This window comes from Symsagittifera roscoffensis, chromosome 8, assembly GCF_963678635.1.
Source record: "Symsagittifera roscoffensis chromosome 8, txSymRosc1.1, whole genome shotgun sequence".
Lineage (NCBI taxonomy): Eukaryota > Metazoa > Xenacoelomorpha > Acoela > Convolutidae > Symsagittifera > Symsagittifera roscoffensis.
Genome location: NC_087069.1, coordinates 47,893,461 through 47,906,086, shown reverse-complemented (window position 1 = coordinate 47,906,086; position 12,626 = coordinate 47,893,461). Strand labels below are relative to the sequence as shown.

Sequence of the window (12,626 nt, the reverse complement as noted above, 5' to 3'; positions counted from 1 at the left end):
GGATTCTTGAATTTTTTGAGTGAAAACAGTTTAATTGCAAGAAAAACTTGGAAAAAAGTGTATGAACAAAATTTACAAAATTGTGCTCAGTTTTAAGGATACATGCATATTGGGCAACTCAGAACTAACGCACTTTAGCTTTTAACTCTAAATTGTTTTGCCTTAAAGAACCATTTGTTTGGTGCTATCGGGAAACCCATATTGAGTTGCGATTCTACCGCGAAAATATGACTATCGTATTCCTTCTAGTTTTTGAGATATCCAGATTTTAAATATTTATTTTTCGAAATTTAACTTCCTGATTTTTTTCTTGTTTTTTTTTCATGAGAAATTCTTAAAATATTGATGCGCTTAGGTATAATGCACTTTTGGAGTTCAATTAAAACTCATCTGCTGAAAGTGACGTAAATAGCACTTTCCAAATACGAAAGTGGAAATGGCGCGAAGAAACGCTAACGATTTCTAGTTTCGAAAGTTGAATTTATTTTAAAATTTCACTGCGGAATAAAGTTTTTACGATTTGATCCAGTTTTCTCAAGTTGGGTTCATGTTATCAAAAAAACGCTGGTCTTAAATTGTTCTGGAAAAACTCAAAAACCTTAGAGGGCATCTGTTTTTTCCTTTGAAATTCGAAAATCAGAATTTTTTTTCAAGAAAGTGTTTTTTTTATGTTTACTTGCGTTCATTACTCTTTTCCAATCTTCGATTGGCTATGTTTTATTCTAGCGAGTGTATTAGTACGAACTTTAATTTTTCCAACCTCACTCGCAAATAAAAGTGCTCATTTGATGGCACTTTTGCTGTAATCACGATCTGTAGTATTGGAAGTTTCATAGCATCTGTTCTCTGCTTTATTCGTGTCTAGTGTTTGTGAAATGTTAAGAATCCATGATGGCTGGTTAGTGGTTGCATCATCTCTAAGTCGCAGGATCAAATGCCGAATTTTTACTAATTCGAGGCTTGATTCTACTTTTTCGTTTCACTTTATAGAGCTGCTTTTTGTCGTGTTCTCGCCAGTGTTCTGATTTTTTTGTCGTGTTTGCAAACCCAGCCTCCCCGGTGAAAAAATCTTATTTAACTCAGTTATAACTGAAAAACTAGCTCATTCAAGTCTTCTTGAACTTTATATATGATAAAATAGAGGTTTGTGTGTGCGTGTGTTTGTCTGTGACCAAGATGAACAATGTTGATTCAATTTTATGGTTTTTCTTCATTTTTTGATTGCTTTGCTTAAGTCCGATGTGTGGTCGGCATATTTTGTTTTACTTGCACAGCAACCGGCTATCCTTGTCGTGTTTCAGATTTGGTGATGGGAAAAGTTGAATTGGAAACTAAACTAGTCGTTATTTAAATATTCATGAAAGAACAATTCCTTGTGGTTGTGGAAAAATCGAGTGTGGTTATGATGTAGGTGTGGAAAAATTGGGCTAAGGAAATTGGAAATTGAGCAAAGTTTCAAGAAATGCATTAAAACTTGGATGAATGTTCATAAGTAACTGTTGTTCCGATGCTCGAGTTCGGTGTTTTTGTCATTGATGGACGAGTCGTCTTGTATCTGATTGGTTCAATGGTTACTGAGCGATTCTGATTGGCTGAGAGGAGGCGTAATGGAGTTGAGTGTTGGCTTCTGTGTCGTGACTTGCCAAGCAGACTTCGATAAAAGCTTCTCATCAGTGTGTACAAACAAAGGTGAGACACTTTTATCAACAGTTTTGGATACAAATCCCGCGATGATAAAATTCTTTAATCAAGAAAATCAAAAATGTTCTTAATCGACAAAAGTGACTTTCACTGTAAAAAATACTAAGACTTTCACTGTGACTTTCCTTTAACTGTAAAAATACGATATCTTAATCAAGTTTGTGACTTTTATAGGCCGTATAAATTTAACTTTAAGTCCACTCGTCACGCAAGCGCCTTGAGAACAGCTTAAATGTCCATAATTAGTAATTTATTTGCCTCTTAATTGATCTAGACGGGAACAACAAAAGCAACAGCTGTGGACCTGTGGATGATCCCTGTTCGATCTGTGACGTCACGTTTCCCTCCTTAGTTCATTTTTACCCTCTCAAGAGAGCCAAATTCATCAATGCCCACTTCCTTCCTCTGGTGAGTCATTTTGTTTATCAGTCATCAAAGACAATTAAAGCAATTTATTGTGAAATTTTTCTCGGTCAATTTCAATTTTTTTTCATATGTAACATTTGAGCGTGTTGCTAAATGTTGCAAAAACAGACCTGATGAAAAAAAAATTGATAGTTGATCAAATTTGATTCGTCTTTGCAGGTATCGAGTGGTGTGCGTGTGCAGGCCAAAGATGTGCAATTCAAGAGTGCATGTGTTCTGACTAGAGAGACCGGAACCAGACTGTTCACTCACTCGCTAGTGTATTCCAGTCCACTTGCCAAGTCACCCCAATTCAATCAGCTCACACAGAGTGGAAGATTCACAGGTTGTTTATTAATACTATGAAGCGTTCAGGGTGAATTGGCTACGTCTAAGCTCTATTCATGACATGAATTTGTCTAAATTTGACTTCCGTGAACAAAGAGACCTTTAAGACATATGATCATCAACTTGTCTTCAAATAAGCTCCTTAATCGAAAGGTCGGGGGTTCGATGCTCACCATGAACTATGCTCTTTGCTTCAAATTGAGGCAACCTTAAGCCCAATGTTGACAGATTGTCATAAGAACCGCCCATACTATTAAATATTTGATTGTTTTTGTGCTCATATCAATTATTTCAGACGTAAGCTGTGGACTGTACGAGCAGAAATGTATCAGCTTAGTTTCTCAGTACCCTCTGCATGCATTCATGTCCAGATGTCTGGACTTCATAGCCACAGAACTGAAGACATCTTCAGCCTCTTCGTCAAGTTTGGATCTGTCTGGGACTGGAAAGGGTGGGCAAAGCGATGGAGATTTGATAGCTCCTAAAATTGTGTCGAAATTGTTATTGCCGGTTCAGTGTCAGTTGTCATCTTGGATTGTGTTCAAGTATGTTGTACATATTACTGTTTTTTTTTGTCACTTAGTATCCAGTACCGATAAACTACTATCGAGTTTTCCAATGTTACAAATTTACACTGATGTTGCAATTTTCATTGGAGATTTTGTTTTTATCCATAAAATGTTCTCTGAAAATATCGTAAAAGTTCATTGAGTTATTGTGTTATCACCCCATAACACTGTAATTGTTGTATATTGGCTGAGATGTTAATTAATGGGGGATCGTAATATGAATGACAGACCCTATTTTGCTTGTGAATATGTCTCTTCTACCCGCCCCCTCACCCACATGTCATTTTTTGTACTTGAACTTGAATTTTACAGTGTAATAATTGATTTGGCGAAATTGTAATTGAGTGTGTGTTTTTGCGTGTAATTACGTAATTATCCAAATACCATTTTTTTTACTATTGCAATACGTGGACAAAAAGTATAAAGAGAAATTGGCATGTGATGGGGAAATGGTGGACAAGCCGTGGATGTTTATGGTTTAGATAACTTTGATTTAGGAGCTCCTCCCACTTGGCAGCGTTCTATCTGCCCAACTGCAAGACCCAACTGCCCCTGTTCAACCTGTCAATCAAGCAGTCTCTCTTCGACGAAGTGGGTCTGGACAACTCCATCTCAATGCTGGCATGTTGTATGAGTGAGAAATACGTACTCCTCAAATCTGCAAGGTCAGTTAAAGTTATGTTATAATCTCGTTATTAAATGTATAGCTGGTTTCATCCCAGTTAAATTTTGAGTTTCCGGTTTTAAATTTCTAGATTTTGGTCAGAAGAAGATACGTTATAGTTGCTGGACAATTTTTAGATTTATAAAACTCGTTATTAATTGTATAACTGATTTCATCCCAGTTTAATTTTAAATTTTCGCTTTCATGTTTCTGGATTTTGGTCAGAAAGAAGATTGAATTTTTGAAACATTACAAACTGAATGGGCTTTAAATAAATCATATATTTTTTTATTTTAGTTTCTGCAATGTTCTTTTCAAGGTTTGCTTGAACAATTAGAAAAAACTAAATTTCTGAAAAAAAAAATGTTTTAATTCTTGATTTTCCTAATTTATTTTGAAAATTTCAGTTTCTTATAACGCTAATTTTCTTCTAAAGCTTCTTATCTCATTTTTTTCTTTACATAAATAAAGAGTTTTTCAGATCGGATCTTGTTAACTATTTCCCCCCTTTTAGACCTTTTAGACCTTCCCCCCTTTTAGATCTCATAAAGCATCTTAAAACTAGCATTCCTCAAATATCTAACTTATTGTATCACATTTGTGTTTGATCCAGTGCTTCGAAATTGGTGCCGGCTACTGAGTCCCTGATGGGGTTGCTCTATCCGTTCCAGTGGCAACTGGCATATGTGCCCCATCTGCCATCTGCCCACATTGAGTTTCTGGAGATGCCACAGCCCTACATTATAGGTGAGAATTCAAAGTTGTCTGATTTTTCATAGCTTGAAATTGAGATTTTAATCTGAAAAGTGTAAAAAATATATTGTTCATGATTTGATTGAATTCATTGTTATCATTATTTTCGAATATTAAGTTCTTAGTTAGAAACATTGATAGTAATTTTAATAAATAATGATTAACAGCATTTTTTTTATCGCGAATCGAATTTAAAAAATCAGTTTCATCAAAACCACAATTTGAAATCTGCCTGCCAAGGTTTGTTTTTAATGTTTATTGTTGATAAATATCAAATAATTTTAGCAATATATTGTTCTTAGGAGTGAACGTACAAGACAACGCTTACATCCTACAAAGTGACTCCATGGCGATAGAAGACAACATCAACAAAGCACTGTTCTGTGTGGTGGATCTGGACAGTGGCTTGATCAACTGGCCAGAGGATCAGACTCCCCTCCCGGACAAGCGGAGGCTGATTACCAACATACAAAATAGACTCACGCTCTACTACACTGGCAATCATCAGGTGATTTAGCGTTTTTAATTCTGGATTCTTTTCCAATTTCCGACCCACCTCGGAAAATTAAAAAATATGAAAATGCATCACCGCGAGTTTCACATAAGAAATTGGTTTAAATCTGTTATTTTGTTCATGTGACATGTTTACACTAACGGAGCGTAGTGTAATATCACGATGTCACTTTTTCAGCCTAAGTTCTCTTATGTTGTTCATCATCAGTTTGCGCCATCCTCTTTGTGAGAGTTGGTTCCACGAAACAGTAATTGTCGATCAACTGCTTCCATAATCGACGTTTTTGCGCCCTTCTGATTAGTTACGTCTGTTTAATATTCTTATTTTCATTGTTTTCGATCAAGCTCCAGGGCTCGTCAAACCAGAAAGGTTTCCTTCGTCCTTTGCCTACATTCTTCTGTTGGACTTCTTCAATTAGGATATCTCTCAATTCGCTGCCTGACGATCCTCGGAGTACGTGTCCTATATACATCATTCTTATCTTTCGTATCGTTGTCAAAAGGATGGCATGTTCTAGACTCACGCGTTTCAATATCGGGGAATTTGTTAAATGAGCAGTGTATCGTACTTTTAATATTCGCCGATAACACCACATCTCAAAAGCCTTTATGCAGTCTCTGATGGTTTTAGTGATGGCCCATGTCTCCGATCCGTATCTTATAATGCTCTAGATAAAAACGCGGAGGATTTTTAATTTCGTCTTCAGTCGAAGGTCGCCGCGGAATAGTTCTTTCCGCTCGAAGAACTTCTCCCTGGCTATGGCAATACGGCATTTAACTTCCGTGAGATCTGACAGATCTGAACTAAGATTCACTCCATGATATTTGAAAAGTTTAACTTCTTCGACTAGACTTCCTCCAAGCTTCAGGTCGATCGGTTCCATGTCAGAACCTGGAAAATCTAATTTCATTGATTTTGTTTTCTTGAGGTTTATTTCAATGTCATATTCATGACCAATGTTGACGAGTTCATCTGGAAGTTCTTGCAAATAATATTTCGATTCAGCGAGAAGAACGGTGTCATCTGCATAAAGTAGTCTGTTTACCACTTCTCTACCTATAGAAACACCTTTGTGCTTTGACAGCTTACTCATCGCATGATCAGCATAAGTGTTAAAAAGAACAGGCGATAGGATGCAACCTTGTCTAACGCCTCTCTTTATATAAATTTCATTTACAAGTGTCTCTTCGTCTTTCATTAATGCTTTTTAGTTCAAATAGAGGTTCACAATTATTTTTAAAGCTCTTCCATTTATTCCCCTTTCTTTCAATATCTCGATAAGTTTATGGTGGTTTACTTGGTCAAAAGCTTTCGTAAAGTCGATGAAAACAACGTAGAGGTTTTCTCTCCTGTTTACAAAACTCATCATTATGGTTTTTAGAGCACTAATGGCTTCTATTGTCCCTCTGTTTGGTAGGAATCCGTACTGTAGTTTATTGCTTTGCTAGTTTAGTATGGGTGCTATTTTTTGCAGCACTGTGATCAGTAAATTTTTTACAGTTTGTGCAATAATAGCGATTGTTCGATGTTCATCGCATTTAAGAGTTCCTTTTTTCTTCGGCAGCGCGATTATAAGCGACGTTAGAAAATCGACATTTAGTTCCCCGGTTTCGTAAGCATTTTTAACAGTCTGGTGTACAATACTTAAGGAGCTGTTGCTCAGGCATCGCAGCGCTTCTATTGGCACTTGGTCACATCCAACACATTTGTTGTTTCTCAGTTTCTTTAGAGCAGCTTGGAACTCGATCATGATTATTGTGGGATTATCATCAGTATATTTATCTTCAGGTTTCAAATGTTCTCCGTTTAACCTGTAGAGATGGTCAAGGTATTGTTTCCATCTTTTTGTAATATCTTCTGGGCTTGTTAGCCATTCTCCTTTGTCATTATTAATACCTTTCGATTTCGTAATTTGTTTTCTTGTAAGATGTTTCATTCTCTTGTACATCGAAAAAGTATCGTTTTCGTCTTCGAGTCTTTCGATTTCGAGTATTTCTGAAATCATGTGTGCGTTCTTCGCTTCTTTACATTGTTTTTTGATTTCTTTGGACAGTTTCTTGTATTCTGGATTTGATGAAACTTTTTTCAGCTCCTCTCTTTGGCAGATGAGTGCTATGATATGGTCTGTCATCCAGGGTTTTTTTAGGGTTTGTTTCAACGAGGCCTCTGGATATTGATTGAACAGTATCTCGGAGTTTTCCCCAGTCTGGGTTTACTGTTCTTGCAAGCGTTTTGTCAATGTTTTCGGAGCACGCTTTTTGTTATCTCCTGGTTCTAGAGGAGGGTTCTGAAATTGGGTCGAGGCACGTTTTTCTTATTGCGATTTCTACATAATTTTACGCCAAGGTTATCACAAACTAGATTGTGGTCTGTACCACACAGGCTTACTAATTGGTCTACATCTTTTAAGGGCCTTGTGAAACCTTTGGTTAATCATTATATAGTCTAATTGTTTTCGAAGATGGCCATCGTGTCTTGTCCAAGTATGTCGTCATCGGGTCTTATGCTGTTACTGTGTAAGATGAATTAAATAGCGTTTTAATTGCTTTTTTTTCATTCAATGCTTAGTTAATGGCAAGTTCTTGTCTTATATATGGGATTGTGTAGGGTTTGTTTTTTTAGACTCTTTGGAAACTATTTATTTTGGTATCATATGGCTGCTCACTTATTTTGGAATTATATGAGAAATCAGAATAAACTCGAAACTAACCAGCTAAATTTGAGATAAAGAATTCATTAGGAATGCGATTTGTGTGAAGCTCTCCCAATAAGCGTCAAATCTCTTACTTTAGCAGAGAAGCCATTATATTATGGTTTTGGGTGAATTTTTTTTCGTTGAAAAATAACTGATTTCCTTCGCATCAGTAAAATATATTCTAAAGAAAGCTCAAAAGTCATCTCCAGATCTCCAGTTTCAGCTGGGCTACTAGTGTTTGAATCAGACGCATTGAATGTTTTTTATTTTTCAAGACTTCGTTTTCTTTTTTATTTACTTTTCTCTTTTTTGCCTTTTCAGTGTCGTTTTTGCCGTTTTCTTGCTTCTGTACGCAAAAGGAAGCTTGGCCTCTGAGTTTAATTTGTTTTATTGCAGCATAAAAAAATTGGTTTGCATTTGGGAAATTGTCAAATGGGGCTGAAAATAGCCAATTTACCTTCGCAGTGTTCTGTTTTAATTCGAAAACAATGTTATAAGAATTGCAGTATAAGAAAATCAATCGGAGCTCTTGGAAAAATCCTTGAATTGATCGACGCCTCAGTTCTTTAGCAATTAAAGACAATCATTAAAATTAATCGAAAGAGTTTTAATATTTATGAACATGAGGAAAGGACGACCATCCTGTTTATGAACTGCAACTGTTCAAGTTAATCTTCATGTTTGTTTTTCTGTTTCAGTTCAAGTGTGATTTCTCCGAAGAGGTGCAGACGCTATTGATGAATCAGATCATCCGGGAGACTGTTCTGGAGTACATGTTGAAGGTACAATCTCAAACGCTACTCGTTACAAACATAACGTCGATGTGAAATCGACTGCAAAGTTGGGCTCCAGCCTTAATCGGGAATTTATTTTTTTCCGTGCTCCTCCAATTCCAAATGCACTTGGTCTTCATCTACAACCTTGCAAGATAAATGGTTCATGCGCAAAATCTGTTGTCACAAAATGGCGTGCGCAAAATGGCTCAAAGAATCTGTTTTTATCAATCCAAGCTATCGCTATTTGTAAATGATTGCACTGTTAAGTTCCAGACTGTCCAAAAATTGTTTTTTTTTGTTGTTATTTCCTTTTAATAGGTCATATCTGGCTGCAACAGCTAAACCACTGCAATACAGCAGATTGTCGAATGATTAAACTAAATCAGAGTTCCAGACAGTCCGAAAATAGTATCTTAATCCTTCTTTCAGCTCATCTCTGGCTACAACAGCTACACAACTGCAACCCAGCAGAGTGGCTCCTCTCAATTCGATCACATGGCCTTCTTGAGTGAGAGGGCGACCTCGGAGGAGTCGAAGTTCCTGAGTGACTTCGTTCAGACTCAGATGTTTGTCTCATTTTTGGACCATATGAGAACTACAAGGAAGGTATGATGATCGAAATGTATTATTTAATTAAGGAAATATGCATGTGTACGTCAAAAAAGCATGCGGAGACTAGGAAAAAAACCCAGGATATCTGGAACACTAGGATATCTTTGAGGACCACTAAGAAGCTATGACGAAACTGGGTTGATACTGGTTCTGTTATTTGCGAAAAGGACTGAAAACTTGTTTAACTAGATATCAAAGCCTAGATTAACCCTCTGCCCAGCCAATCACGCGTCACAAAAAAGTTTTTTTTTCAGGATATAGGAAGGTATGATATTCGAAAAATATGTTTTTTTTTAAGAAGATACGCTGGTGTTAGTCAGGGGTACTAACCTATTAAACCACGATCACTTGAAATACGTGTTGATGTTTCGAAAAAAAAAGAACCACGTCTTGATATTTCGAACAAAAGGAGTTCAGTTTCAAATACAAGAAGCAGAAAGCTATCTAATAGTTGTGTTAGTTCGTCGTTAGTAACTAAATGGTTGATTTATACAATACTGTAACATTAATTTGTTATCATTTGAGCTTATTTCAAGAGTTTTCTAGAAAACTTGTGTGCTTTTTAGGGTGGAAGTTTCTACTCGGTGTTCAAACGCCGCCTTGAAAACCCACTGCCCCATGACGACCAAGCGTTTGTTCAACACTGCGGTGAGTTGTCAAGGTTATCTCAAACTATTTCGCTCTTTTTCCTCCCGCGCGCTCACCTGTGAATTTTAAATCGTGTCACGTTTTTCTGACTAAAATATTATTTATTTCAGTCGACGAAGTCAACACTATTATGTCATCGTCCACTTCCCAAACAGTCGTGCTATGCAACACCCCAGATAACTTCACAGTGCTAAACAAAAAGCTAGAAAATCTCCATCTTATCATACCAGAATCAGGGTCCGAATTCCAGGCACCATTTCTCAAGAGTCCTAAAAGCGCATCTGGGTCACCAGCTACGCCCAAAGGGCATTCGGCCGAAAGAGAGAGCAGCCGAACGCCAACTAATACGAATCTATTTCCAGCAATCAGTCCGTCAATACACGCACCTGCAGATATTTCAGCCTTCAATTTCAAAAATCCAAAGAAACTCATCGAAGAACTTTTAGACGAATGTAAAACTAAGACGAAAAAGTTATTGTTGGTGAAACTAGGAAGAGAAGTTGAGAATCTGGGAATCCAAGAGTCAGTTTCACTCCAAGAGGAGAACACTCTGATTAAGAGTTTGTGTGATTTGCTGGATAGAGTTTGGAGTCACGGGTTGGCTGTGAAAAAGGTAGAGAAAATTCATTACAGCATAAGGATTTCACTTTATAAAGAGTTGATGAACGAACTTCAGATTATTATATGGGTCGTGATGATTTTTTTTCCCAGGAAAAATTTTATAACTTGTTCAGGTTCAAATGTACTTTTTAGCGGTTTGATTTTTGATTTCTTCTTAAGTTCAGTGAATTTCTATTGTTCAAAGAAAGGCAAACTGCAAAATTTGAACAGCAAAATTGTTAAGGTCACGAAAAACGCTATCGACTTTTAATTTCGAAAACAGAAAATAATTATCAGATTTACCAGCGATACAAAAGTTTTTCGCATTGATCCAGTTTTCTCAAATAGGGTTAATTGTACCAAAAAAACGCCGGTCATAATTTATTCTCGAAATTCCAAGAGCTTTAAGGCCAGCTGTTTTTTGAAATAAAAATTTGTCCAATCCTCGTACAAGATTCAATATAAAAAATGATAAAATCTATAACTCGAGCTTGACGTGAAATTTAAGTTTTGATATTTTTTTCACAATGAACTGTTTGGATGTTATCGTTGCTATTTTTGTTGCTAAAAATTTTCGAAAACTCAAATAAGATGAAGTAATTAATGATTCTAGGGTCACTCGCCATTATGGTCACATCTAGTCGAGTTTGGAAAACGACAAATGCTCCTCTCAACCCCCTCGCGGACTCCCAATCGGAACAATCTGTCATCCGCCGGATCCCTCCCCGTCAGCCCTAACACGGTCCGCGCCGAGCCTCGAATGGCCCAAACCCCGACTGCCGGAGGCCGCCACCCTTCCAGCCAGTTGTCGATCTCAACCCCTTTGCAGACGTTTAAAATCAAATTCTACCAGCAGAATCTAATGCAGTCAATACGTATTGTGCAATCAATGGTCGAATTGAAGACTGAAGCTAGTAAAGTTCGAGCTTGGATTCGACTTGCAATTGAAAGAAAAGTTTTAGCCTCGCATATTAAAGAATTACTCGGCGATGAGATTCTGTTACGTCAGCTTTACAGACCGAATTCGTTTTTCCTTTTTGATGATACTGAGTTTTCACATGTTGATACGATTACGCAACTGACCTACCATCTTCTGACCTTGAACGCAGTTGATTTCTTTTCATTCACGGATAATTTTCCAGTGTGTAAAGTGGCGTATAAATTGCACGTTTGTCCAATTCCGAGGATTAACGAGAACCGAATCACGATTATAGTGACTGGCAGTTTGAACCAAAGTGAGAAGTTGTATTTGCAGTCGGATAATAATGAGTTAGCTTTCAAGGTGAGTTGGTTTGAGTTGTTGCTCACTCCTCGTGATTAGAAAAAAAAACGAGCAAGAACTTTTATTTCATTTTTCCCCACGGAAATCAGTTGACGCCTATAAACGTCATAAGCTCGAGTGATTTATCATAACAGTAAATAATTTAATTCTGAAATGTATCTAAAATTTTTGCCTATATTTATATACTTCATTCAGGTAGTTTAGATATAGCTTTTCAACTGTGAGCAATGCTGTTTTAATCGTGTTTCGATCGATATTTCAAAACATAAAAGTTTCAGAAAATTTAGACGAGTTTATAGTGAGGATTTGTTATAGAGGGAGAACTGAAATTGTTATTTTCTATTTTCTTTATCCAAAAATCTGTTCGAAATTGCTAATTGGAAGACATTATTACTTAGAAGACAAATTTTTGTTCCATTAATTTATATACGCGCTCGAACAAACTATTCTCTAAAATTCAATCAGATGTTTTTTTTTGTTTTAAGTGTGACAACCTGGGCCGTCTGTTAACTGTGCGCATTGGCTGTGAGGGAACGTGTAAGACATCCAACTGGTTTATGGACACTCTCCTAATAAGGAACAGTCTCACTGGCCATATATGGAAGTTCCCCTGTGCTCAGTGGATTGGACTGGGAGCTGAGGACTCGTCAGGTACGGTTTCTAAATTTATTTCTTTTTTCGAATCACTATTCTGGTCAGGTAGCAAAATAGTGGTTACAAATATTTCTTCCCTGGTTATTTTATTTTTGCTGCTTGTTCGCTTGCGTTTGCAAGATGAAGCTTAGGCTCTGTGTTGGAAGTCAGTTTCGGCCAAGTTGATTTTCTGCTTACTTTTCATTGTTTGATTGTTTAAGGTATGAATCGTACCGGTGACCTGTCAGGAGAAAATGACGGAGACTGCACTCCCCCACAGTATGGGAGCACCCCCTCCACCTGGGGAGATGCGTTTGCATTCAGGGGGGCACTGGACGCCAGGGCCACCAAGTCAGTGGCTGTGGAGAGGCTGTTGTTTGCAGAACTGCTCAGTCGTAACCTGAAGGAGTCGGGTTAGTTTGTTCA

The 12,626-nt window shown here is 37.2% G+C and overlaps 1 protein-coding gene across 1 annotated transcript in view; it reads left to right on the top strand.

Moving 5' to 3' along the window:
- The first annotated feature begins 1,305 nt into the window (after positions 1-1,305).
- Positions 1,306-12,626, top strand: part of LOC134852873 (DENN domain-containing protein 5B-like) — a 46,634-nt gene continuing 35,313 nt past the window's right edge. The window contains exons 1-14 of the mRNA XM_063868712.1: positions 1,306-1,689; positions 1,976-2,109; positions 2,287-2,452; positions 2,750-2,999; positions 3,521-3,688; positions 4,301-4,434; positions 4,743-4,948; positions 8,348-8,431; positions 8,855-9,031; positions 9,604-9,685; positions 9,796-10,298; positions 10,899-11,567; positions 12,053-12,218; positions 12,422-12,613. Coding sequence (XP_063724782.1) covers positions 1,608-1,689; positions 1,976-2,109; positions 2,287-2,452; positions 2,750-2,999; positions 3,521-3,688; positions 4,301-4,434; positions 4,743-4,948; positions 8,348-8,431; positions 8,855-9,031; positions 9,604-9,685; positions 9,796-10,298; positions 10,899-11,567; positions 12,053-12,218; positions 12,422-12,613 — 3,013 coding nt within the window. The 5' untranslated portion in view covers positions 1,306-1,607. The remainder of the gene's footprint in view (positions 1,690-1,975; positions 2,110-2,286; positions 2,453-2,749; positions 3,000-3,520; positions 3,689-4,300; positions 4,435-4,742; positions 4,949-8,347; positions 8,432-8,854; positions 9,032-9,603; positions 9,686-9,795; positions 10,299-10,898; positions 11,568-12,052; positions 12,219-12,421; positions 12,614-12,626) is intronic.